Source organism: Aulonocara stuartgranti (assembly GCF_965226115.1).
Source record: "Aulonocara stuartgranti genome assembly, chromosome: 19".
In the NCBI taxonomy this organism is placed as follows: Eukaryota; Metazoa; Chordata; class Actinopteri; order Cichliformes; family Cichlidae; genus Aulonocara; species Aulonocara stuartgranti.
Genome location: NC_138955.1, coordinates 7,368,829 through 7,393,770, shown reverse-complemented (window position 1 = coordinate 7,393,770; position 24,942 = coordinate 7,368,829). Strand labels below are relative to the sequence as shown.

Here is a 24,942-nt window from a genome sequence, read left to right as displayed (position 1 = left end):
TAATAAGAGTAATATTAAAACTAACTAGCTGCCGCCATTGTTGGAAACTGAGCTGGGCTGCGCTATGAATTCTGGGACAGAGCTACTTCTTCTTCTTCGGGGTTTAACGGCAGCTGGCATCCTTGTACATGCAGTGCTGCCATCTTCTGTTTCAGTCTGTTATTCCACTCTTAAATCCTACTACTTATTCCTGCGTCTTTTGTGATCTTACAAAGCTTCAAACCACGCGTCGACTATTAAATTAGTCGTCGACGATTTTGATAGTCGACGTAATCGTGACTAGTCGACTAATCGTGGCAGGCCTAATACATATACTGTTAAGCCACCAGAAGAGAGAGAGAGAGAGTGTGTCCGTCCGTCTGTCCGTCCGTCCGTCCGTCACAGCATCCACATAGCAGTGATTATCTTTATTTCTTTGTCAGGATGGTCCTCTGATGTTCACAGACCATATCCTAATGCCTCTAAGAAGTGCTTTTAGCACTAAGTGTCTGAATTGTGGATATTGTTTTTAGTTTAGTTATGCTGTATGCGGGAGCATGAAGGCTGAGCCTTGTAGTGAGCTCTCTGCTGCAGCTGGTCTAAGATGGTTCTTTCCTGTGAGGTCACAGACATAAAAGGGCACAGATGTAAATCCTAAACCTTGTGTCTTTGATTGAGTTTGCAAACGCTTTGAAAACAGGAAGGGGTTTCTGTGTGTGCGTCTGTGTAGACACACTGCAGTGTTTACGGTATTTCTCTGGAAACATTTGGCGTGTATATGGGTTTCTGGGAAAGATCGAGCCAGATCCTAGATGAGGGAATTTATGTGCACATAACGTGTTATCAAATAAATTGCTTAATGATTCACATTTTTAAATAGGATTAAAATGAGAGGCCTGTAAGGATATGTATTTTTATCTCCTCAGGAAAGTTTTGATCACATTTTGTGCTGTCTAGAGGCTATATTTAGAATTTGGAACAGACTTTTATTGAGAGGAAGAGGTTCATGTAAGAGCTGCTTGAAAAATGCACGATTCATAATGATGATAATGTTATAGTACTCCTAACAACTGGGCGTGCTGCGATGATGTACAACATGTCATTGCAGTTTCTCTTAACCTTCATGGGCCATCATCTTGGTTTGGTGGTTTGACCTTCCCAAGTTCCTCCTGAGATATATCAATAGTTTCTCCCACAGCTAGATGGCTGCCTTGTCCCCTTAGCTTCCTGTTTCCCCATTAGTTTCAAAGTAGCTATGATGAGTAGATGGTTGGTCTTTGGGGACTACTCTTACATCAAAGCAGCCCAGAGACGCTGCAGCAGTCGAAATTTGTGGTTCCTCTTTTTCCTCTTTTTGTTGTAATGGCAGGCACGAGGTTTTAATTTTCCAAATGCTTGTGGTTCAAATTAAGATCATCTCAATATGTGGCTTTGATTGATGTTTGAGAATAGTTTTTTTGGCTTTTGATACACATACGGGAATCTTTTGATTTATAGTGCCACAGTGCAGCGGCACCTACAACATTGCTGTTGGGGTTGTGGGCCCAATCCAGTAATGGAGGGGTTGGTTTGAAAATCAGTGTTAGAAATGCCGTCTGAGTGAGTAGATCTGACATTCGTGCACTGGTTTGGTCTATCTTTGATTAGACTCCAGGGTAATCCGTGCCACTAACGAATGTATGTGACAGATAACAACAGACATGACAATGAGCGGTTAATTTGTCGTATGCATTAGGTATTTATTTATTTTTTGTATAAAAGAATGGTGAGACATTTTGAAGTCGAGATTCACTGTGTGGTGCAGCAGCAGAGTAAGCCTGTTTATTTTATTTTTTTTAATTTAAAATTTTTTTTTTTTCTTTCTTTCTTTCTTTTTTTTCCCCTGAGTCAGTTGGTAGCTAAGCTGAATGTTCTTGTGAGCGAGATGACTCACCAGCAGCCTGAGGTGTTGAGAGGAGATAGGGCAAATTTCTCTTTCACTTCTCTTTCTATAGCAAGCGTATTGGTTTTCACTGCAGTTAATGTAAGCAGGCTTGTGATGCTGGTGTTTCTCTAGGCATTGTCCTATTGTTACTTCTGTTAATGAGTAACAAGATGGGCTTTTTAAAAGTGTTTTGCTCTGACCTTATGTCATAATTTGCACTGCATCCATGTTTGGCCATGTTGGTGTTTGTTTTGGGGTAAGTCTGTGCCCTTGAGTTTGCCTCTGGTTATTTGGGAGATTTGAACCATCACTAATTGGCTAGCTAGTTTGCACCATTCAGATTAGATGCACTGTTGGAATCAATGGCTGAGTCCCAGATTGCATGTTATTTATTTCTTCAATGAGGCATGATCCTAGTGAAAGAATGTGTGCCATTAGTTTGTCTTTTCAGCCTTGGAATAACATACTCTTTTGTTTTATTGCATGTACGAACCTCTCATTCATGAAATGGTGAAGGAGATGTGTAAAATGTAGATTTTCATCAACTTTTAACACACTTTTGTGTCTTCAGTGAACCAAGAGATCCATGAAACATGAGAGATTCCCATCCTTTATTTTTTTTATTTATTTATTTTTTCCTTTTCTGCATGTATCAGAAAAGCTCTCTAAAAAGCCACTCAGATTTGCAGCCCCCTCTCACATTAAAAGGAGATAAGCGCAAACCCCTGTCTGGTGAACAGATTCGTCTGAGTAGCACAGACCTACCCTTATAAATTCTGAATGACTATCTGCAGTTGGCCATTGTTATATCCTTACAGGAGTCTCTTCTGCAAACTCCCAACTCTGAAATGTCTCATTTGCGAGCAAAGCAGACCAAGTGCCTGTTGTTAAAGCACATAAAAGAACCTTTAAATTGGCACATTACAAAGGTCATAAAGCAAATGTCACTCACTCATTTTGAATGTAAGGCCAAAAACTGGCCAGAATGTCTTTGAAATGCTAAAGAGCATAAATTGAGGAAGACTCAATTTCCAATGACTAAACAAGGACTAGGTGTGGTCTTAACTATGCTAGGTTTCTGTTCCATCTTTGTACCTCTCATATATTCTCAGTCCTCACATTTACTTTGTTTTAGTAAAGCTGAATTCTAATAAAGTTGTTACCATGTAAATATTTTTGTATTCCTGTTGTCAGACAGCAGAACGACAATGGCATGACAACAGAAACATAGCCCTTCAAGCCATTCCAGTTGCTTCTTGGCACGGCTCTAATTATTATTTCTATAACCATGTTGTTGTCTGACAGACAGAATCGCAATACACACTGCTTCAGTTTTATAACTGACATTGCAAATTCCTGTTATAATTACATGATTACACTTAGAGATGTTTGAAAAGAAGAAGATATCTTGTTCGTGTTTGTTGACTGCCATGCCTTCACCTAAGGCTACGTCCACATTAGCCCGGATAGATTTGAAAACTGCGTTTTCGTCTGAAAACGCGCCGCGTCCACACTAGCGTTTTCAGTCGTTTTCACAGAGTTGTGCGTCCACATTGAAATGGCCGAAAATGCTTATGTTCCAGTCCTGCGCATGCGCAAATGCGAGTGAGAATTAAAGAATTGGAAGAAAAGCTACGTGGAGCATGTACAAACTGATATTAATCTTTTTTAGGGCTGACAAAATTGAGAGCAATCAAAACAACTGCTGTATAATGCACTCCGCTATCTTTGTTTAATTGGTCACGTGACTGCATCACATGACTAAAATGCGTCATCGTTTTAGAAAGTCTGCGTTTTCCAGTGTCCATACTGCGACGGGACAGCTCTCTTTTGAAATGGTTTTCGAGAGCGTTTTCAAAACGCTGCGTTTTTCCTTGACAAAAACGCCGTCTCAGTGTAGACGGGAGGACAAAACTGAAAGAAAACGATGCATTTTCAAACGAAATAGCATTAGTGTGGACGTAGCCTGAGTCGTGTTACTTCCACTGGCTGCTCTTCTTTCTCATTCAAACTCTTGCCGTGGCAGTAGGCCACCTGGTTTCAAAGATACAGGTACTGAATTGATCTTTAGTATGGCATTAGGTGGGATATACTGGCATTTAGAGCAGGGCGATATGGCCAAAAATATTTATCATGATATATATTTGAAAATTTGCGATAACGATATAACTGACGATATAATTGATGCGAGACAAAATACAACTCCACAACATTACTAGTGCAAAAAGACAACCTTTCATTTATTTTCACTTAAACAAGAAGCTGGTTTTTATGTACATTAAAGCTTTATAAAAATGTAACAGTGCAAATGCAAATTCCTTGCTGAAAGTTTAACCAAAAGGCATTTCCAGTAGAAATGGGCTGACATATCCTGAGCATAACCATGTATAATATCCACTGAAGTTAAAAAGAGGTGCTTTGCAACATTAAACTGCAGTTTGCAGTACGTATTTTTCGGACCATAAGGTGCACGGGATTATAAGGCACATTAAGTGAAACAAAGCAGTCAGATAAATCAAACTTTATTAAACTCATTCTTCTTGCTTCCTCCACTTCTGTACCATTGATTCATTAATGTTGAATTCTCTGGCAGCTGCTCTATTCCCATGTTGTTGCAGTATATTAATGACTAACCTTGTATTGTGGATGGATTATCTCAGTTGTTCTCCTGACTGAAGTTTGGTGTTTACAGCATCCTGCCATGCGATTGCATTTGTCTCTAACTATCAGGAACGTTAACTTTTATAAGTGGAAAAGTGTTAGTGTTCGTCCTCCAGCTTCACTGTTTGTTATGCTAACATAGCTGTGTCGCTAGCGATCACGTAGCACATGATTATATACCAGCTAGCCCAACTTCAGTAACCCTACAAACGTCACTGCTGTTTAGTTTCCTGTCTTCATTTATGTTGGAAGTGATAGCAGAGCTGTACGTTTGAATTTTTTCAGAAATCTCTCAGTCAGAACATGCAATATCATGCTTGGGTAACTAGCGAAACTAGCGAGCTAACTTCCGCTAGCTTCCTGCTAACTTCTAACTCTGTTAAATGTAATAAATTTAGTTTTCATGGATGCCTGGAAGTTAAACTTCATAGTTACACCTGGTAAAGCAGCAATGCTGATCGTTTTATTAAAGATGAAAGAATTTAGACAGTTTTTAACTCTCAGTGATGCTGCAGTGTTCGTTTGACCTGAAGCATACGGAGTTTAGGACCCAGATTACTCCCAGATTTAAGAGCATCTTAGTCCGACAAATACGACAATAATGACGGCTGCTTGCATCTTCTGCAAAAAAATGTGCTTTGTCATGTATCTGACGGACAAACACCAAACCAGTTCCACATCACTGAAGTTGCACCATTTTTACAAACCAATTCTGGTTTCAGTCAACAATCGGCCATGTGCGTATGAAAACAAAGGCACTGGGCATGCGCGTTTTACTCTTATTCTATCGCGATATTTCATTTTCCTATCGTTGCCTAACATTATACCGGTATTATCGTGAACGGTATAATATGGCCCAGCCCTACTGGCATTGCAGAATGAATGATTTGTGAGGTATTTTTATTAGAAACTTGCAATATACACTCTGAAGACTCGCCTTAACTTGTTAAATAAAGGTAAAATATTTCCCCCTTCTTAATACTACTACACTTGGTATATTTTAGGTCAAGTACTTAAGGAAATGTCAAAATATCACAATTTTCCTGTGATAACAGCCTCTGAAGTAAAGCAAGCGACTCAAACGGCCAGAGTTCCTTTTTGCTAAATCTTCCATGTCCCACCCACTTTCCTAGCGATCACTTTCTTCTCAGAGGATAAGCTATGGAATCGGATTGGCATAAGTAGCTTGTGTTTATTTTCCCAATGGTATTTTAATGACCTCCCACCAAATAATATAAAAAGTCCTACAAGCCAAAGTGGTCTAGTGGAGCTTGACTGTGCTTGATAGCCTTCCTCCAGTTTTGATATGGAGGAGAGATGGTGAGGGAAAAGGGGTGATTGGGGGGAAAAAAATAAAAGAGGTGGTGTCGAGGGGGCTTTTCTCCCCTTTTCTGATGCTAATGAAAGGAGGAATGGTTTTCCAGCTTTTAGCTTGCAGAGTGTGTCTCCCCTGCAGCATGCTCCGCTGCTTGGACATTGTGGGAGGACAAAACTCCAGGCCCGGGATCCAATAACGTGAAATTTCAGCAGAGAAGCGGCCATTGTGTAGAGTGAGGCAGGCCAGGGAGGGGCTGGGCTGGAGGGGGAGACGGAGTGGAAAGGGAGGGCGACTTGGAGAGCACCCAGGGCTCAGGCCACATCCTTTCTCTCTCTCTCCCCTCGTCTCTTGCTTTCGTCTTCATTCTTCTCCTTCCCTTCTTCTCCCCCCTCCTGTCTTTCTTTCATGATCCCCCCCCACCAAAAAAAAAATATCCCCAATCCTCCTGCTCTCTTCTCTACCACTCCCCTTTGGGGTGGGAGGCCCAAAGCTGAGACAGGAGCAAAGCATGATGGCATGCTGGAGTCCAGCGAGCCATGGGCCAGAGGAGCAGACAAACGGCCACTTTGTCCACTTAGGAAATGGTTGTCCCAAGATCCCCCTTCTCCACCACACTGGAGCAGCCGGCCTCGAGGCCCAGGCCTGCCCGCCTGCCTGCACTGCACATGCTCCCCTGTTCTGTTCTGTTCTGTTCTGTTCTGTTCTCTTCTCTTCTCTTCTCTTCTCTTCTCTGTGAGCAAGTGATATCTGTAATTTTGTACACAATGTATAAAGTATGTAAATAGCCATTTATCATGAGTGACATAGTTTTAACTCTGAGACATAGCAGATGAATAAAAAGTGCAATTATCGATATTCTAGTTCTCACAGCAAGTAGGAATCCAAGAGAGACATTTACTTGTTTTGGTCCAGACAGTTACAGTACTTGCTCTATTCTCTAATGGAGAGTAGGACGGCCAATCTGCCTGATTTGGTCTTTTGCATTGTCACATACAACTCAGCCAGATCGTGTCTAGAAAAGTTCAGAGGTGTATGCGGATGTGTGAAAACAGCTTTAGTTATTCCTTTATGTAGTAACAAAATACACTCACATTTACATATTCATGCACTAAAAAATAGGGCTGGACTGTATATCAACTCCTTTGCTCCTGACCGACTGATTCATTTTTAGTTGTTCAAATAGCCGACTAGTCTAAAAGTAAGAAAATAGTCAAAATTAAGGAAAATCAAAATATTTTGTGCATATTTGAAACTGTTAATTGTATTCTTCAGTAATCAAATCATTTTTCAAATGCCACTGCAGCGCTTGTCACGCGGACAGAAGTGGCTATCAGATTGTGATCATTAACAGTGTTAACACAAGTAGCCCTCTTCCTCACAAGCTAATGTCCACATGTCTGTGTTGTATGTGGTTCTTGCTTAATCTTGGTGTTTACATTCTGTTTTACTCTGACACAGTTGTTCATCTTCTACATCTGCAGAACTCTGTTGGTTTATGTGGCTATCTTCCGTCTTTGCTACACCTTGCTTGTGTAGGCCTTCCTGTCAAGTAGAAAGAGGTGTGCAGTTGTCTTCTCTCAAATAGTAGCAAGTGGTGCTGTAACTTTTCAAACAGCTAGCTGCTATTGTACGTTAATAAATATGAATAAGTAGTTTTGCACTATTAGTATTTCAGGTACTAGCTAGCAGGAGCAGCAACATTTCATTGTCTAGTCTACTAGTTATGCACATCCCTAGCAAACTGATTGGAGAAGATGTGGAAAAAGACTGTTTACATAGCCTTTTTTTTTTTAATGTATTTTTTTATTTTTTATTTGTTTATTTATTTTTTTAAATCCTTCCCCTTTAGCTAAGTCTGTGCTATAGTATTTGGATCTCTTGAGTCTGTGCAGCCCCATCCACATTCCTATCTCACTCACTCTCACTCGAAAGATCTCCTTATTTTTTCCAGTTTTATTTATTTTTTTGTGATTTGTTTAGCATGCTTTTTGAAAAACCCTTGGCTGGCTAGTTTCAAAGAAGAGAGTTTCTAGTGCTGCGTCTCTCTATCTACTAGGTTCTGTGAGCAACAGGAGCACATTCATTGACTTCACTGTAGCAACATGCAAGCTAACTTAAGTTGCTGTTTCATGCTTATTATGCTTATAAACATGGAAAAAGCTACCACTAAAAATAATGCAAAATGTGATACAATTACATAACTGTATTGTCATTCAGCCAAAAAAAGGGTCTTTTTGTTGTTTTTGTATTGCCCATCTATTGTCGAATTACAAACACAGTACACATATGTATTTGAATACATTTTGTGTGCAGTGTTGTTACAGTACTGAAACTACAGTTTGCGTCAAGTGGAAGCTAAGTTATAATTTTAGACCTTCTGTGTGTTCTTTTCGCAAATGAGGTTTGATACAGTGAGATACTCGATTATGGCTTCCTCTTTATGTGTTGGTTGTGGGCTGTTTATTGTCACCTTGGTCTCCAGCAATCATGCTCATCACCCCCACCAGCAGTCCTCTGTTACACTCTCACCCCTCCCTCCTTTTTTTCCTCTCCTGCTTCGGTCGGAAATGAAGTCAGTCATCCAGCAGAACAACTTGGAATAATTCAGAATTGGGGGGCTCTTTTCTTTTGCCCCCTCCCCTGCAGGCCCAGGCCAGCTGATCTGCTTCCGCTCTCAATTGTGTGTCCAGTCGACTGTGTGCTCTCAGCAAGGGGCGTGGGGCTACTCTGAACTTTGTACGTGTGTGCACCTGCATATACGCATTATGTGTTGCAGCAAGTTGCAGTGACATTTGTTTTGGGGCTAGTGTTCCTCTTAAGAATGAGAGGGGTTGAAAGAATGAACAGAAACTGCTGTGAAAAACTGATCTAAAACTTGTTGGCTGAGTTTTGCTTTTTCTTTTTTTTTTTTCTTTTCTTTTCTTTTTTCTTTTTTTTTTTTCTTGGTCTCCAGGATGTAGGTGTGTCTATTTGATTATAAATGTTAAGTAAGTGCAGTAATAACAATACTTCTTGTTCAGGAGTCTCTCTTGGGTGACATGGGTGTTTTAGACCAGATGCATAAATGCATGTATGCAGTTCAGTTAACTTCCTTTCTGAGCCTTGCCCCCCTCCCTGTGAGTGTCATGGTTGCTGGCATGTGTGTGATGGTAGGTCTGAAGGGTCAGGCCCTGGTCATTGTGCCCTGGTCATGGCTGAGCGACACCACCGCCTGCCTTCTGTTCACCCCAGGGACCCCTTCCTGACTGACAGTCCCTTCTGCACCCATCACCCATATCCTTTATTGGGGGCTGTAGAGAGGTATAACACCAGCAGCATATTCTTCTTACTGGCTGCTCAGAAGTACATTGTGTGTCTGTGTGTGTGGCATGGGTTCTCATGCACAAATTTAGTGACACTGCTGTTAAACTAAGGTTAAGCCAGAAAAGGGTGTTTGTAGCAGATTGCAAAGAGGAAATTAGTTGTGTTTGCGTTTTGTCACCCTGCATCCTCCCACGGTCAGTTACTGTCTAATAAGCCTGGGGTGGGCGTTAGGAACAGAACTGACAAGTGGTGTGTGTGAGTGTATATGCATATTTTATTCAAATATATCTAAATACACTTTTTTTTTTTTTTTTTGGCTTGGTTGAATCATCAGGTGAGGGGAAAAAAATCACAAATTCACAAAGTAATATTCATAAACTTGACAAAATAATATTTAAAAATATCTTTGGAAATTAGATAACTTCAGTAAAACCTAAAAATCTTCCTGACATCAAGCTTTGCACCTTGATCTTGAATTATCAGGCCCCATGTTATCTTAAAGACCTCATAATACCATATCTCCCCCAATAGAGCACTTTGTTCACCGATAGCTGGCTTGCTAGGGTATTTTAAAAGTAGACTGGGAGATTCCAAGCCTTTCAGGCCTTTCTTCTGTGGAAGGAGCTCCCAGTTTGGATTCGAGAGACAGACATGTAGTTGTCTAATTTTAAGATTGGGCTTTAAAGTTTTCATTTTGATAAAGCATATAGTTAGGGCAAGATCAGGTGACCCTGTATCCTCCCTTAGTTTTTCTGCAGCAGACCTAGGCGGTGCTTCTTCATGCTCACCATTTTCACTCGCTGTGTGTTTATACACTGTCCATCCATCCATCCATTCGCTTCCACTTATCCTTTTCAGGGTCGCGGGGGGTGCTGGAGCCTATCCCAGCTGTCATAGGGCGAGAGGCAGGGTACACCCTGGACAGGTCGCCAGTCTGTCGCAGGGCTAACAACCATTCACACTCACATTCACTCGCACATTCACACCTAGTGGCAATTTGGATTATCCAATTAACCTATCCCCACAAGTGTATGTTTATACACTGCTCTTCATTTAATCTTCCCTCAACCCCAACTGGTCGTAGCAGATGGCTGCCCCTTTTTGAACCTGGTTCTCCTGAAGGTTTCTTCCTGTTAAAAGGGAGTTTTCCCTTTCCACTGTCGCCAAGTGCTTGCTCATTGGGGATTTGTTTTGATTGTTGGGGTTTTCTCTGTATTATTGTAGAGCATTTACTTTACAATAAAAAGCACCTTGAGGTGACTGCTGTTGTGATTTAGTGCTATATAAATAAAATAAAATTGACGTCAGATACAGACAGAATGTGCTTAATTTAATATCACAGAAGAATTTGATGTAACTTTTTCAGTTTGATGGAGAGATTGTTTGTTTGAGTAGTAATTGAAAGGTCTATATTTGAAAAGCTAAGGATATAAAGGGCATTTGATAGATTATAACGTTAACAGGGCTAGAAATTAACACCTGCCAGATGCTGGTACATTTTCCTTTTGGCAAGTGAATATCAGGAAGCCATTGACCACACTGGCTAGTAAATGTTTGTACCACAATAGCAGTTTAAGTTAAAGTGCTTTGAGCCTGTTTAGGTTTAAAGCCTGTTCTGCTGCTTGTGGTCTACACCATGTGTTTGGAGTCTAACATGTCCGCACCAAGTTATTATTTTATTTATTTTTTCATTTTTGTTTTTACCCACCAGTATTCTGCAAAGTGAACCTCATTTTTCGTCTGATTGACTTTGACTGTGACATGTTTGTCCAAACAGAGAAGGAAGACAAATCCTTAGATTTGAAGCAGTAGTAGAAGACTCAGCTCGGCTCACACTGATGATGACGACCAACAATTATTGATTGCAGATGTCTCATCCCCTCATGCACTATGAGCTGTTGTAGAACCATAAAAGTGTAAAAGGAAGACAACTAATATTTGGCAGCTAATTCTGTTGTTTTTCTGCTAGTCAGAAATTTCTTTCTTTGGTTTTCTTTTTTATTTCTGATGGCAGACAGGCACTTATCTACACAACCAGCAGATTTAGAACACGCATGTTTTTGATCACCTCTTGAATGTATGCTCTTTATATAGCATTTATTTCTTTAAAGCCATTACCCCACTCTCAAATCACTTTCTGTATTTGTCTCTTGTTTTGAGTTTCTCTTATTTGACATACTCATCACTCTTTTGAGGAAACTTTGGTCAATTATTACATGGTGGCAGGTCAAAGCTTTCACATGAAGAAAAAGATGGCTTCAGATTTAATGCTCACTGGCTCTTAGATTAATTACTAACCAATATCCTGAACACTGAGATTTGCCAAGGGTGGGGAAGGAATGAGACCAAAGGTTGGCCTCATTGAGTTAGCCAAGAGGGAAGCCAGGATGATGCTATTCCTCTTTTAGAACAAGAGCTAAATGTTAACTGTTTTCATATTACATGTTCTTCATAGTGACATTTCTCTGCCTCTGTCAATGCTTGAGATTTGGCCGCTGATTGAAAAGACATTCTTTGCAAATGTTTCAGACTCTGATGTCATCTTTATTGGTTAACCCGGACGTTGGCCAGAGAGCAATGTGTCACAGGGAGACATCCGGCAGTTATATACTTCAGTTCTTTGACTATTTCTGGCTGCGCTCTGATCTTTCCAAGTCTTTAATATGTTACCAGTAGTTTGTGCAAAACGCTGCCCTCAACACCCCCTGACCTTTGTCATTTCCGGTGGCCCAGTGCTGTGTTATCTAATCACGGAACATCTGTCTCCAAGTGAGAGGACAGAAAAAGACATGGAATGAGAGGCGAGCAGATTTAAAGTTACATTATGTAATTGGGATAGTAATCTCTTATTACTTTATTACTGATACATTGGCACAAAATAGCAATTTGTTCTTGTGAGTTGTGTTTCTGATTTGAATTTCTTGTTAATTTAGAGTTTGTGACTTATTGATATTTCAAAGAAGATGATTTTTTTTTTTTTAGGTACTTTTCAACCATCTGCTTCATGTTAATTCTCTATAAATTATCTGAAACTTCTATAATACAGTAAATGATCAACACCATGTTTTATTTCTGCTTCATTTAAAAAAAAAAAAAAACAAAAAAACTTTTTATTAGTGTGTTTGCCTTCTGTTACATACACAGTGTTAATTATCTTAAACGGCTATCTCATAATAGTCATTTAAAGGAAAGCGGATGATGTTGTTTGGAAACCAGGTCATGTGCTGTCTAGTTTAAAACCACCTGTTTCAAGAGAAAGGTTGGGAATCAGCTGTGGCCAGACTTAACTTGGCCACACGGTCAGTCACCCTCTGCCTGGGGTTAAACACACACACTGGGCGCTTCAGACAGTCTGTTGTTTTGCTGTGTACTAAAACCAAAAACGTATCTTTAATGCAAAATTTAATCTCTTATGTTCAGTTTTTTCGAGTAAGTAAATGGCAAATAAAGCAAAAGACAGACATTGGCCCAGAATTTCCTAATTGCCCCATCCCTAGTTTAAATTGTAATTTTCTCACGTTATCATTTGTGTATGTTCTCTTTGCTCAACATTTTGTTTGTGCTGCACTTAAACTGTATTACTGGTCAAGGCTGAGGCTGTGTAGTTCTGCTTTTGTAATAAAGGAGATTTAAGCAAAGAAAAGAACCCAGGAGACAACTGAAAATATGTTAATGATTCTAGATTATGTTCACTAACACCACTGGGTTTTCCTTCTTCTTTCTCTTCCTCCTTTTTTTCTCCACAGTGACAGTTATGCGCGTGTGAGAGCAGTGGTCATGACTCGGGATGACTCCAGTGGTGGGTGGCTTCCCCTGGGCGGTGGAGGACTTAGCTGTGTCACTGTCTATAAGGTCACCCGGGCGGAGGACACCAACAGCACCCACAGTGGAGGCAGTGGAGGAAGCAGCAGCAACCTTAGCCCCTGTAGCCCTAGTCCTAGTCCCAGTCCAAGCCCTAGTCCCACCGCTGTGGAGTTCCATATCAAAGGCGAAAGGCTCAAAGACAAATTGGTAAGAGAACCTCAAGTTCATAAATGCGATTAGCGTTTTATGCTACATGGCCAGACATCCAAAGTTGTTCTTTTTTTTTTTTTTTCTTCATCTGAATGAGATCACTGCAAACCCTGCTGTTCTGGACTCCACTCAAATGCTTTGTCATTCATACATGTACTCACACAGGAAGTGGTTATTAGGCTTTCCTCCGTGGCACAGGTATCGGAAAATGGGAGCAAACTGCGTATTTCTGTGATGAATCATCAGGAAGAACAGGAAATTATTATTTATTTATTTATTTTTTGCGCCTGTCCTGTTTGGTTCTTTAGCCATCAAAATTGTTGTCTGAAGGCCAACAAAGATACCCAACGGATTTACTTTACCAAGTGGATCATCACGGCCTTGCCGTATTGGTCCATTTGATCGACCTTTGTTGTCCTTGTTATTTATTTATTTTATTTTTAGTTGTTACAGACGGGACCCTCCACTGCTTTGTCATTCATACATGTACTGACACAGGAAGTGGTTGTTAGGCTTTCCTCCATGGCACAGGTATCTGAAAATAGGAGCACACTGCGTGTTTCTGTGATGAATCATCAGGAAAAACAGGAAATTATTAAAGAGAATAGAATGTGAGAGATGGAAATGCACATTCACTCTGCTTTTCTATCAGTACTCAACTACTTCCCCCCCCCCCCCCCCCCCCCCCTTTTTTTTTTTTTTTTTTTTTTTTAGAATTCTCTTCCTGACTGTGATGTAAAGACTGTTTAAAGTTAATCTGTCCCTTTTTAACCCATAAATACTTCTTTGTACAACACACTCCGTAGTTAGTGTGGTAAAAATAAAAGTAGAATAATTTTTGAAAGTTCTGATAAATATTTCATTTCAGATATATGCAAAAATATTTATTTTTTCCCAATAAAACCATTTACAGTCAAGCTTCTCCTAACAATTACTTTTATATTTTCCTTTGTAGCCAGAAATGCTAGTTTTCTAATAGGGTTGTCAAACAAAAAATCAGATCTTAATTGATACAGTGGAATTAGCTACTCATTTCAACAGTATTGATACCAACAGTGCCGTTTCTGTCTCATGCAACTGACACAACTTCACATAACACCTCCCCTCACTAGTTACTGAACACATGAACATTCATCCAACACTATTGAGAGGTCAGTAAAGCTCCAGTTTCAACATCATGAAGTACTGAACAGTTATCATAAATGTTAACCTGGCTGGTGCGCACGTTACTGTTAGTTGCTTAACTATTAGCTATTATCCGATAGCCACACACCCTGCCTCACTGGGCATAAACTAGTATACTCTCAGTGCCGCTCCCAGGCTCGGATAAATGGGAGGGTTGCATCAGAAAGCACACGCTGTGGAAATAAGGTACATTTATCGGATAGCCACATCGGTTAAGTTATCATTAAAGTTGTGGCTAGCAGCTGGAGCTAATAATAAAACTATAATGTTAATGTTGGCGCAGGCAAACATTAGTTCTGCCTGTATGTAATGTTATAGTATACAGAGTTGGATTAATAGGGTAGTACAATTACTTGTGTCTAAAAAGTATTCTCTTAAAGTCCCAGATTGAAGCTAAGAAAGTTGACCAGCAACAGTGGCACCCTACCTTAGCCACAGGATTCGTTTAACAATGAATATATGAAGCTGTGTCAGCAGGCATTGCCTAAGATGTTCACAGGAAATCGCTAGACCTGCATTCTACATGTATTGTCAGATTCGTCTTCTTTTTTTTTATTTTTTTATTTTTTTTACCTGACCCGTTTGGTTCTTTAGCCGTCAGAATTGTTGTCTGAAGGCCAGCAAAAATACCCAACGGATTTGCGTTACCAAGTGGATCATCATGGCCTTGCCGTATTGGTCCATTTGATCGACCTTTGTTGTTATTATTTAGTTATTTTATTTTTAGTTGGTATTGTCGGCTTCTTCGTAATGAAAGTAACAATGAGGCCCTAAGATCCAATTTAAACTCTTACTTTTTGTTTTTAAGTCACTCAACGCCCGAGCCCCCCCCTACTTGTCAGAGCTCCTCTCTGCCTATGCTCCAGGAAAACCCACGAGATCTAGTTTAAAACTATTGTTGTCCATTCCACGGACTAACCTCAAATCTCGTGGTGATAGATCCTTCTCTGTGGCAGGTCCCAGACTTTGGAATAGTCTCCCCTTTAATATTAGATCTGCTCAAACTCTTGAGCAATTTAAATCTTTACTAAAGACACACTTTTACGCTCTGGCTTTTAACACATTATGACCCAAGCATTTTGGATTTATCTGAATTAGTTAGTATTGTTTCAATTCTTCTATTTTATTGTTTCTATTGTTATTATTGTATTACACTGTAGTTTTTAATTTTATTGTTATTGTTAAGCACTTTGTGCAGCATCGGCTGTTGGAAATGTGCTATATAAATAAATCTGACCTTGACCTTGACCTAATATCAAGTGCTGTGTTGTGGCTTTAATCTGTTTGGCTTATGGAGTAGTTGCTGTAAAGCTCCTGAGACTCATTCTGTGCTGTAGATGTAAAACAGACCCAGTAGATGCACTGGGATAATCCTTGGTCTGTGGTAATCGGGAGTGTAAATCTATTTGTCTGTCAAATGCCAGATGACAAAAGGCGGCCACCATGATGCACAGAATCTGGTGCTTTCTGGCAGATGGTTATTAGAGCCTTCTTACAGCACTGTGCCTAAATGACCTTTTTTTTTTCTTTCTTTTTTTTTTTCTTTCACTGAACACATTTTATGTATGTTTCGTATTTACAGTCCTTGTGTTTTGTGCGTTGGTAACCCAGGATGTGTGTGGCACAGAAAAAGGGTGTGATGGGAACGGCATTGCTCAGACAGGGTATAGACATGGTTCAGAGACCCCGACAACTGTTCTGGGATGTGGTAAAACACCCCTATCACCACCAGAATCCCCAGCCACCACAACAAACACCCAGACATATGTAGGTCTGTCAGGATACCACCCAGTGCCAGGGTGTTGGCATCAACCACTTTGCCACCGGCAGTGTGAGGGCATCAGAAGCAGCGTCCAAGAAGAAAACAGTGCCCCCCCCCCCCCCCCCCCCAAAAAAAAGGACATAAGAATATGAACTGTGTAATTATGTTGTATGAGTGACGTTTAGACTTAGTGATGAATATCACTAAGGCTCCTTGGTTTGGGTTATGTCTAACATACAAAATAGGACAGTGGTCTGCAAGGTTTTAGATGTATTTTTATTTAGACTTTTTTTTTTTTTTTTTGAAGGATACAATTTGGGTGTTTTAATCCAACCAGAAATAGACACAAAGGGAAAAAAGGCAGTGACATCACCGATCCCTGATAGAAACCTGTGAGGAAAATGAATCATAAATGCAGCTATTTTGAAATAAAAAAGACAAGGTTTTTTTTTTTTTTTTTTTCCTGAGGTGACTGGAGATGTGGGGGGTGGGATTTAGAGGAATTCGGGAAGCCGAATGTAGTCAAAGAGCAGGAAATGGAGGTGGAGCCAGATAGATGGGAGACGGAAGAGGAGAGGTGGAGGGGGATCTGTCTATAAGCGCAGTGATGCGGCACAGAGTGTACTGGTGATGACTCAGCTGGCTCTCCATATAGCTACCAATCACTCTCCTCCTTGGCCCCCCACCTCCCCTCCGTCTCTCTTTCTCGTTCTCGCTGCTATTCGGTGACTCTCTTAAAACTACAGCTCTAATTGGTTGATGATTACTTACCATGCTGGCTCTCGGATTATGACAAATATCCAGTTAAGCTCTTTCACTCCACCTTGCTTCCTGTCATTCATAGTTTGCAACTCCCTGCAGATTGGTACAGCCGTGCATTCCAGGCTTACTCTAAATGGCATTGCCTTGGAGGCAAGGCCCTATTTGACTGTTTTTTTGTTTTGTTTGTTTGTTTGTTTGTTTGTTTGTTTGTTATTTAAATAATTGTTAACACTGTTTGTTTGTTTTGACTTACCAGTAACATTTATAGCTTTAAGTCTTGGAGGGGGTGAGGGTGTGCTGGGTTATTTCACTATGAATCAATGCACCCTGTTGCATTATTCTTTACAATTTTTGTCTTAAAATAATAGCAAGGTTGGAATCATCATTCTGAAAGAAGCCTGATTTCTTGCATTCATGTGAGCATAGTCTCCATCTGTTCCTCTTTTCTTCTCTTACACACTGTCTTGACTGCTCTCTGTCTGTCTCTCTCTCTCTCTGACACTCTCCTCCATTAACATCACTTGCCTCTGTTCCCTTTCTGTCTCTTTTTCTGTCAGCAAGGCTCCTCCTCCTCTCTTTTCTCTAAGCACAATATGGAATGCGGTGTTAAGTATCAACCTTCCATGCAACTGTGATACTTCCTCCTCAGTCGGCCTTGCTGTGCGCTCACCTTACCTGCTCCGGCTCCATTCAGTCTCGCCTCCACAATCGCCCCCAGAGGCACAGCGGACCCCTCCTCCCTTCCCCTGTCCTTGTCACCCCAGCAGCCTCTCACATCCATCCTTCCCTTCTTCTGTGCACTCATCCAGTAGCTCTAGGGTAGTCACGCAGGCTTAACCCTCGCTGCCTCCTTTTCTTGTTAGAGACATGTATGAAACAATGATATGGAGACAGACGCTTGAATTATGTGCAGCACACTTGCAAAGCGACTCACACAGACAGAATGAAATTCAGACCTGAGCACCCCCCCTCTGACACACATACACACATATCATCAACCTCTTGTACAGCTGCCACGTATTAGCCTCTTGAAGTGTGCATGTTGACTGTTGTCCAGATCCACGGGGAACGGTGCCATCTGCTTTCAGCAATCGAGTACTTTGTTTGTGACCGTTATCCTCCGACAAGACATTTGAACCGCAAAGATGCACAGCGTAGCACTTGGGTCATTGAGCTTTTCATTGCACCAGCTCCTGCGCTCACGCATGCTCTCACGCAGATCGCGGTGCGCACAGTCACACATTCACACCCCATTAAGCCACCTCTCGTGCGCGTCAGTAAAAACCTCAAAGACTTTAATGGCCGTCTCTCATTTCATTTAATCTGCCTAGAGGAAGACCGGGAGGCGGCCCAGTAGCCCTGATTAATAATAGGCTTTGGAAACGCAGCCTCTCTCTGCCATACACTTGGGCTCCCTGGCTCCAAAACACCTCCACACACTCCAACTCTCAGGCCACCACTGCTCTTCAAGTTTAACTTTAAACCCCACTATTTAGAATGTGTTTTACAAATTATCTAAGAAGTATGTTGAGTATTGGATTTGGGGGGATTTTCTTTTTTTCTATTTTTGATTTTAGAAGCTCTGGAACTGCCCATATGTGTAGTTCAAATGGCAGAAATCTTCTATGTCTTTTCGTTATATTCCTGTTGTGTTGGAATAATTGAATTTGACACATTACAACAGCTTATGGGGTTGGATTAAACCACACAGGTCAAATTCTGTATCCAGCTATATTAAAACATCTCAAAGAGCACCAGCATGCCTTGGTTCACTTTCAAACTCTTCTGTTTGTTTCTTTTCAGGTGGTACTAGAGTGTGTGCTGCAGAAAGACCTAGTATACAACAAGGTCAACCCCATCTTCCACCACTGGAGGATCAACGACAAGAAGTTTGGACTGACCTTTCAGAGCCCTGCTGATGCTCGTGCTTTTGACCGGGGAATACGGAGGGCCATTGAGGACATTAACCAGGGTGTGTTTTGCCTTTTTGTCTGCATGCGTGTGTGTGTTTGTTTTCTTTTTGCTAGTTTAGAACAGGTCAAACCAGATAACAAAGCCAATAGAAAGCCAACAGAATGCACCTTAACTTAACAGTCCATCAGCCAGCATTGGCTATTGTTTCCATATCAAGAAATCAAGGCAGCCCACAGATTTTTTCCCCTCTACTACCCTCACCACCTTTCAAACTCTTACTCGATCGACAAAACATCACATTTGTTTAGAATTCCCACCTAGAGTTTGCACTGTGTGTCTTAGCAACCATTCAGTACATGTAAAAGTTGGATGTAGATGGATGTATGCACATGAATGTGGTGTGTATTCTACTGGTGTGCATTCACAGCCTGCATTCCTGCTTGTTTATCTTGGCTTGTAAAGGCTGACCTAGCATCTGTTCTAGAAGAGATGTGTGCCGTTGATTACCTTTGATGACTCCTCCGCCAATGCTACCTGCTCTCTCACCCAAGCTTGAACCCTCCTGTGTTCTCTTATCAAGCCCAGCTGCCCAGATAAGCTTGCCACATCCGTAGAGACTGGCAATGCAATGCTTTGCTCAGACAGTGGGTGATAGAGGGCAGGAGAGGGTTGGTGGGAAAGACAAGAAACTCATAGAATGGATCGCAACCTGAGATATGGGCTGAGCTTCACTCAGAAGAAACTTGACCAGACTGGGCTTTTGTCCTTCTCTGTCTTGGCAAGATAGTTTGAGGACTGGCTAGACTAGTCTAACAAAATTTTGTATTTGGACTGAATGTGGCATTTATATATTTTAAAGCTAAGATAGGTATTTACTTTATGCGTGGAACTGAGTGGGCAGGTTTAGGTCCTAATGAGCATTATTTTTCAGCACAGTGCCAGAGGTTGCAAAGTCATCCAATTAGTAGGAGAATTGCCAACTCAGCAATCTGCTATCCAGCCCTGTGTTATACAAGATGCTGGTCGACCGGCTGGCTGGCTGGCTGAGGAGCTGTAATATCCTTTACACTCTAGACCCAGGAATCATGGGGAGCATAGAGGAGGTACAGCGGAACATTTGTAAAGGTTTATCGCCACTGAGCATCAGTTGCTTCTTGCCCACAGCCGTTTATCTGAGATTTGAACTTCCTGGGCACAAGTCCACACCATCTAGGTAAAAGGTAGTCATGTAGAACTTGCTTTGCAAGCTGCTTTTCCTGTAAATTTCACATGAAGATAACGAACCGGCAATAATAGCGTACTTCATTATCACAGGGTCATCTTCTAGGATGATTAGTGTCTCTTTTAAACAAACCAAAATTCGCTCCCAGTTTCTTAAATGTCTTCTATTTTGGTACGCTAAAATGATGTGTGGAAACCTGAGGGGTTTTGTTTTGAATGGGGTGTTGGCATTTGAAGATGTGAGCTGGGAAGCTGTTATGGTCTTTTGTCACAGTTTGACAACAAAATATCAGTAACATATCTGATATTCATGATTTGAGGCCGTTTCAGTACTGTTCACATAATCAGATGGCAAAGAGGCATGGATATCTCATGTAGCAGGGCCCGGGTGATTGTGAAGATTCTCATTCAGAGACTGTATAGTCTTGGTGTGCTAATAAATGCTTCGGCTTCTTCCTGTGAATGTCAGCTACAGCAGGTGATGGTGGGGTTTCATTCCCTTGCCTTTCTCTCTCTCTCTCCCCCCTCCCACCCCTGCTGTCCTCTCCTCCCTCCGTTCTCCTCTCTCTCCTGGCATCTTCTGTATTCTGCCAGTGTTGTGTAATGCCTCTCCTCAGTTCTTCTGTATTCCAGTTGCATCGTTCTGCTGCTGGACTGCTGCGTGAATGTGTGTGGGGGAGAGAAGAGGAAGGAAGGGTGTGTGTGTGTGCGTGTGTGTGTGTGTGCGTGTGTGTGTGTGCGCACGCGTATCTGCGTGCACGCACACGTGTGTATCAGTCTTGCAGTCCTCTGTTGCCATGGCAACGTCAGGCACATGGCTCAGGCAGCTTTGTGGCCCAGCGCTGCCAGAGTTGGGCTGCAGGAGGCCTCTTTCTCTCAGTAGTGGAGAAATGCATACACACACACACACACCTTTCTCCATGTGACTCAGCGACAGACAGACAGACTGATGGACAGACTGTGTCTAACACAAGCTCAGTGAATTCTTCTGTCCTCTCTGTGACAGAGATCACATTACTGTGTTTTTCTGCATTCTCTCTCTGAATGCAGACAGGAAGATTGATGCCTCAGTGCTTTAAATAAAGCCTCAGCCTCAGCCTAAATAAGTGAACCAAAGTTGAAAAAGAACCTATTTTTCCCCCTTGGGTGCAAATATATTCACCACCCCCCCCTCCCCACATTCAGATAGTTTTGTTCTTGCTTTCTACAGCATTGCCAAACTGAAATGTCCTTAAACATTGATTCTTTTTTTTAATTTATTTTTTTCAATGTATAAGCTGGTGCTTTCATCAGTGGTTTTTATGTGTTAATTTAAGCTGACTGAAACCACAATAATTTGATTGGCACTGATATTTTTTAGTAAATGGCTGCATTTTATGTTAATTCTGACCATATGCTTGGAAGTGCATAGGTATAACTCATCGTTCTGAACTCAGCTTTTAGATTTTATACTTCTGATGATATTACCTGGTGAATATTATCAAATTATTAACTTTAAATGTGATTTAACAGTTCTTTATACAACGTTATGCACATATTAACTCAGATTTACTTCAATTATTGTTCTGTAAGAGTAAATGTCTGCTGTCTGTAAAGCAACACACACCTGCACGAATGAGTGGTTAACTGGTGGCATCTTTTAGTTGTGTAATGCTTTATTTTTGGTTATTTTTCTTGGATTTGGTTACATTAACAGCCATATATTACACATACTAAAAATGTAGGTTTATTCCAAGAAAAGTTTTTATCTTATGTCACAAAACGGTGGTGTTGCATTCTGCTTGTTGTGATCTGACAAACCTCAAGACTTCACTGGACTACGTGCAGGGAAATTGGCAGACTTTATTCAATTACACCTTCACCAAGCTTTAAAAAAAATATTCAGACTGCATACATTAAACAAGTTATTTCACATTGTTGACATAAGCACCATTAAAATGTTTTCTTTTTAAAAGTGATGTTTGTGACAATAGTGTTCAGCAAAACACTATGAAAATATAAGTAGTGTACGTGTCTTTCTTAAGATTGACTTCTCCTGTAGATTGTGTAATGTGTGCAGTGATGAAAAACGTTAGCTCTTTCCTGCACCTTGGTAACTGAGGTGTTTGGGGTGCGAAAATGGCACGTGGGTTTTTAGCCGAGGTCACGGTTACATTATTCTCTGCATGCTTATTTTATTAACTTCTGTGAACCCCACTAACACAAAGCAGCTTTCATTTCCCCATTAGGCCACAGGCAGAAGAAAGCAGAAGTCTTGAACTATTCCGGCCCGACAAGAGTCAGCGTGGTAACTTTAAACCATGCTTAGGGGGGAACAGTTTGAGAAACAAACAAACAAATATAAATATTTTGTTGGTAGAAGGAAGTTGCTGAAAGATTCAGACTGACGCAGGTTGTCGCCTGGGTTCTTTGAATTTTTACCCTCTAGTCTTCCCTTGCTTTTGTCAATCAAATTTAGCTATGAGAGTTTTGTGTTGTATACTTTGCCTCTTTGAGCTGTTGTTGAGTTCTCGTACCTTTCTCTCTTTCAGGTTGTCGACCGTTTGGGGAGGGCGATAATCCAGAGGATGGACTACCGGTGAGTGACATTAAGGTTTAGTAAAGAAAACCTGTGTTGCTATGACTGAAAAGAGTGAAGTTCTCTCTGCTTTGTCACCGACTCTGAAATGACATGATCCACATGTTTGGTTGGGGTCTGATCTGTCCCAGCCAGGTGCTGACACCTGCCTTTGTTGTCTCACAGTTGTTCTTAGAGATTTACAGATGTTTAACCAGTGTCAGCCAGACCCTGAGGTGAAGCTGGGTGTTGGCCAGCAAATGTGGTGTACTCTAACTCTGCAGCTGTCAGTCTTGTCGAGATTGAAGATGATATATTATCACCTGGAGGATTCATCTTTACTAGTCAAATAAGGCTTTAGGATGTTGATGTTGTCTTAGCTGAAAAAACAAGGTACTTTAAGGTGCTCAGTAGATAGTTGTGAACTCGCGTTTAGCCTGTTTAAGCTAATCTCTCCATGATGCTGACGTCAGGGTCGCATCTCGTAAGACTCTTTATTCTTCCTTTGCGTGAAGATAGGACTCTGACTTTAGCTAACTAAATTTGGGACCAACTAAACCTGTACACAATAACTGCATGCACCATGTATTGTACCAACAACAACACTCAGTGCCTTTGCACAGCGGTTGACTGTCACCATGTGTGTTTAAGAATGTCACGTTCTCTTTAGCAGAGAAAGGCAGCAGGTGTATAGTTCAAGGCAACACACCCTTGGTAATTTGTTTTAGATATCTGTCCTTTTACAGGAAAGCCAGCCAGCCACCTGTTCTGCTTCTGATTGCAAATTTGATAAAGGCACATTAGTAGGAAGGGCAGCTCTTGTAGGACACATTTAGTGACAGTATAGAAGCCTCTGACACTGTTAAGCAATCCAATGCGCCAGTGCTGTAAAGAAACCCTACACATAATAATGATTAACTGTTGTGCAACACTGAGGTGTGTTGATTCACCTCTGATCATTTCCTCCACTCTGCACACTGTATATGGAATAGACAGAACCACGTTTGTGGTCTCTTGTTGACTTCATGCTGGACCTCATGTGAATTAAATTTTTAGCTATGAACCTCCCAGAGGCTTATACTTACCTCTGATCTGCTCTGTACTTGCCCATCTGCATGATGCAGACTAGAAGAGCAGTGATGGAGAAGAAAGTGGTGTTCCAGTTCTTGTGGCAAAGTTCCTCTTTAAGGAATCAGCCTGAACATACAGGAAATCCAATGGCACCGCTGTTGCTAGGCAGCGGGGGGAAGGAGGGGTAAGGGGTGCAGCCAGAGAGGGGTAGAAAGGGGGTGTTCAGCAAGCCACCGAGGGTGTCACCATGGTGATTTGGCATCCGAATGTTGCGGTCAGAGACCTGGGCTACAGAAAAAGAGAAGTGAACCAGAGGCTGCGGCCAGAGAAGCAGCAAATACCACCACACAGCAAAGTGTTAGCCGAGCTGTGTGGCTCCAAGCTCCATCACGAAGTCACGTCAGTGTCTGTGCAGATAAATGATGACTTTCAAAAAAAAAAAAAAAGTACAGAAGCTTTGCTGCATGTCACCCCCTCCCAACCTTTCTGTGGCTCCCTCCATCTGCCATGTGTGGGTGTGTAAAAGGCAAAATGCAAAAAAAGCATAAAAGAAAGAAAGAAATTGTTATGACCACTAGAGGTGGGAAATGGATAGTAATTTCATTCACTTCACACAGAGTCATGAAATAATCACTCTAGTAAGTCAGATTAGTTGCTGTATTTGGAGCGTGTGCACTTTCTGCTAATATTTGGCACCAGAATGTTAATAATTGTATCACAAGAGGAAGCGGTGTGATGATGCATCAAGATTTCAAAATGTTGTCCCACCCCTGGTTGACCACACGTGTAGTTTTTATTAGTGGTAGGTCTTTTTAGAAGCAGTAGCAGCTCTCTATGGATTTGCTGTGACCTTGTGCCAAAAACAGATGCCAGAGGTTACCGGTACCATGAAGCCTTGTTTTTGTTCCTTGATTAAATGGCTCTAAAAATCGACGGGTATCAAGATTTGCTGGAATTCATCCTAGCCTTGCATTGTTACAAAGATTTGTGTGCGTCGTGTATGTGCACGCACACACGCGTGAACTGTCAGTGTTCGTGCGCTGAAGATGGTCTTCTCCACCCACATCCTGCCCACTGAGGCTGAGCACCCACATGTATGCCCTTCACAAGCTTACCACATTCTTCCTCTCACTCAAAAAACACACACACACACACACACACACTGAACATGCAACATATTTCACCCATAGAGAAAAGTGGTTGCACAACACCCTACTCAGCTGTGATGACCCACTGCCAGGAATTATGCTGTACTGCTACAGTCCTTCCGC

At 41.4% G+C, this 24,942-nt stretch overlaps 1 protein-coding gene across 1 annotated transcript in view; it reads left to right on the top strand.

Moving 5' to 3' along the window:
- The window catches only part of spred1 (sprouty related EVH1 domain containing 1), a 37,234-nt gene that overhangs the window by 5,529 nt on the left and 6,763 nt on the right, over window positions 1–24,942 (top strand). The window contains exons 2-4 of the mRNA XM_082516679.1: window positions 12,932–13,196; window positions 18,712–18,880; window positions 22,575–22,621. Of these exons, the coding sequence (XP_082372805.1) occupies window positions 12,932–13,196; window positions 18,712–18,880; window positions 22,575–22,621 (481 nt within the window). The remainder of the gene's footprint in view (window positions 1–12,931; window positions 13,197–18,711; window positions 18,881–22,574; window positions 22,622–24,942) is intronic.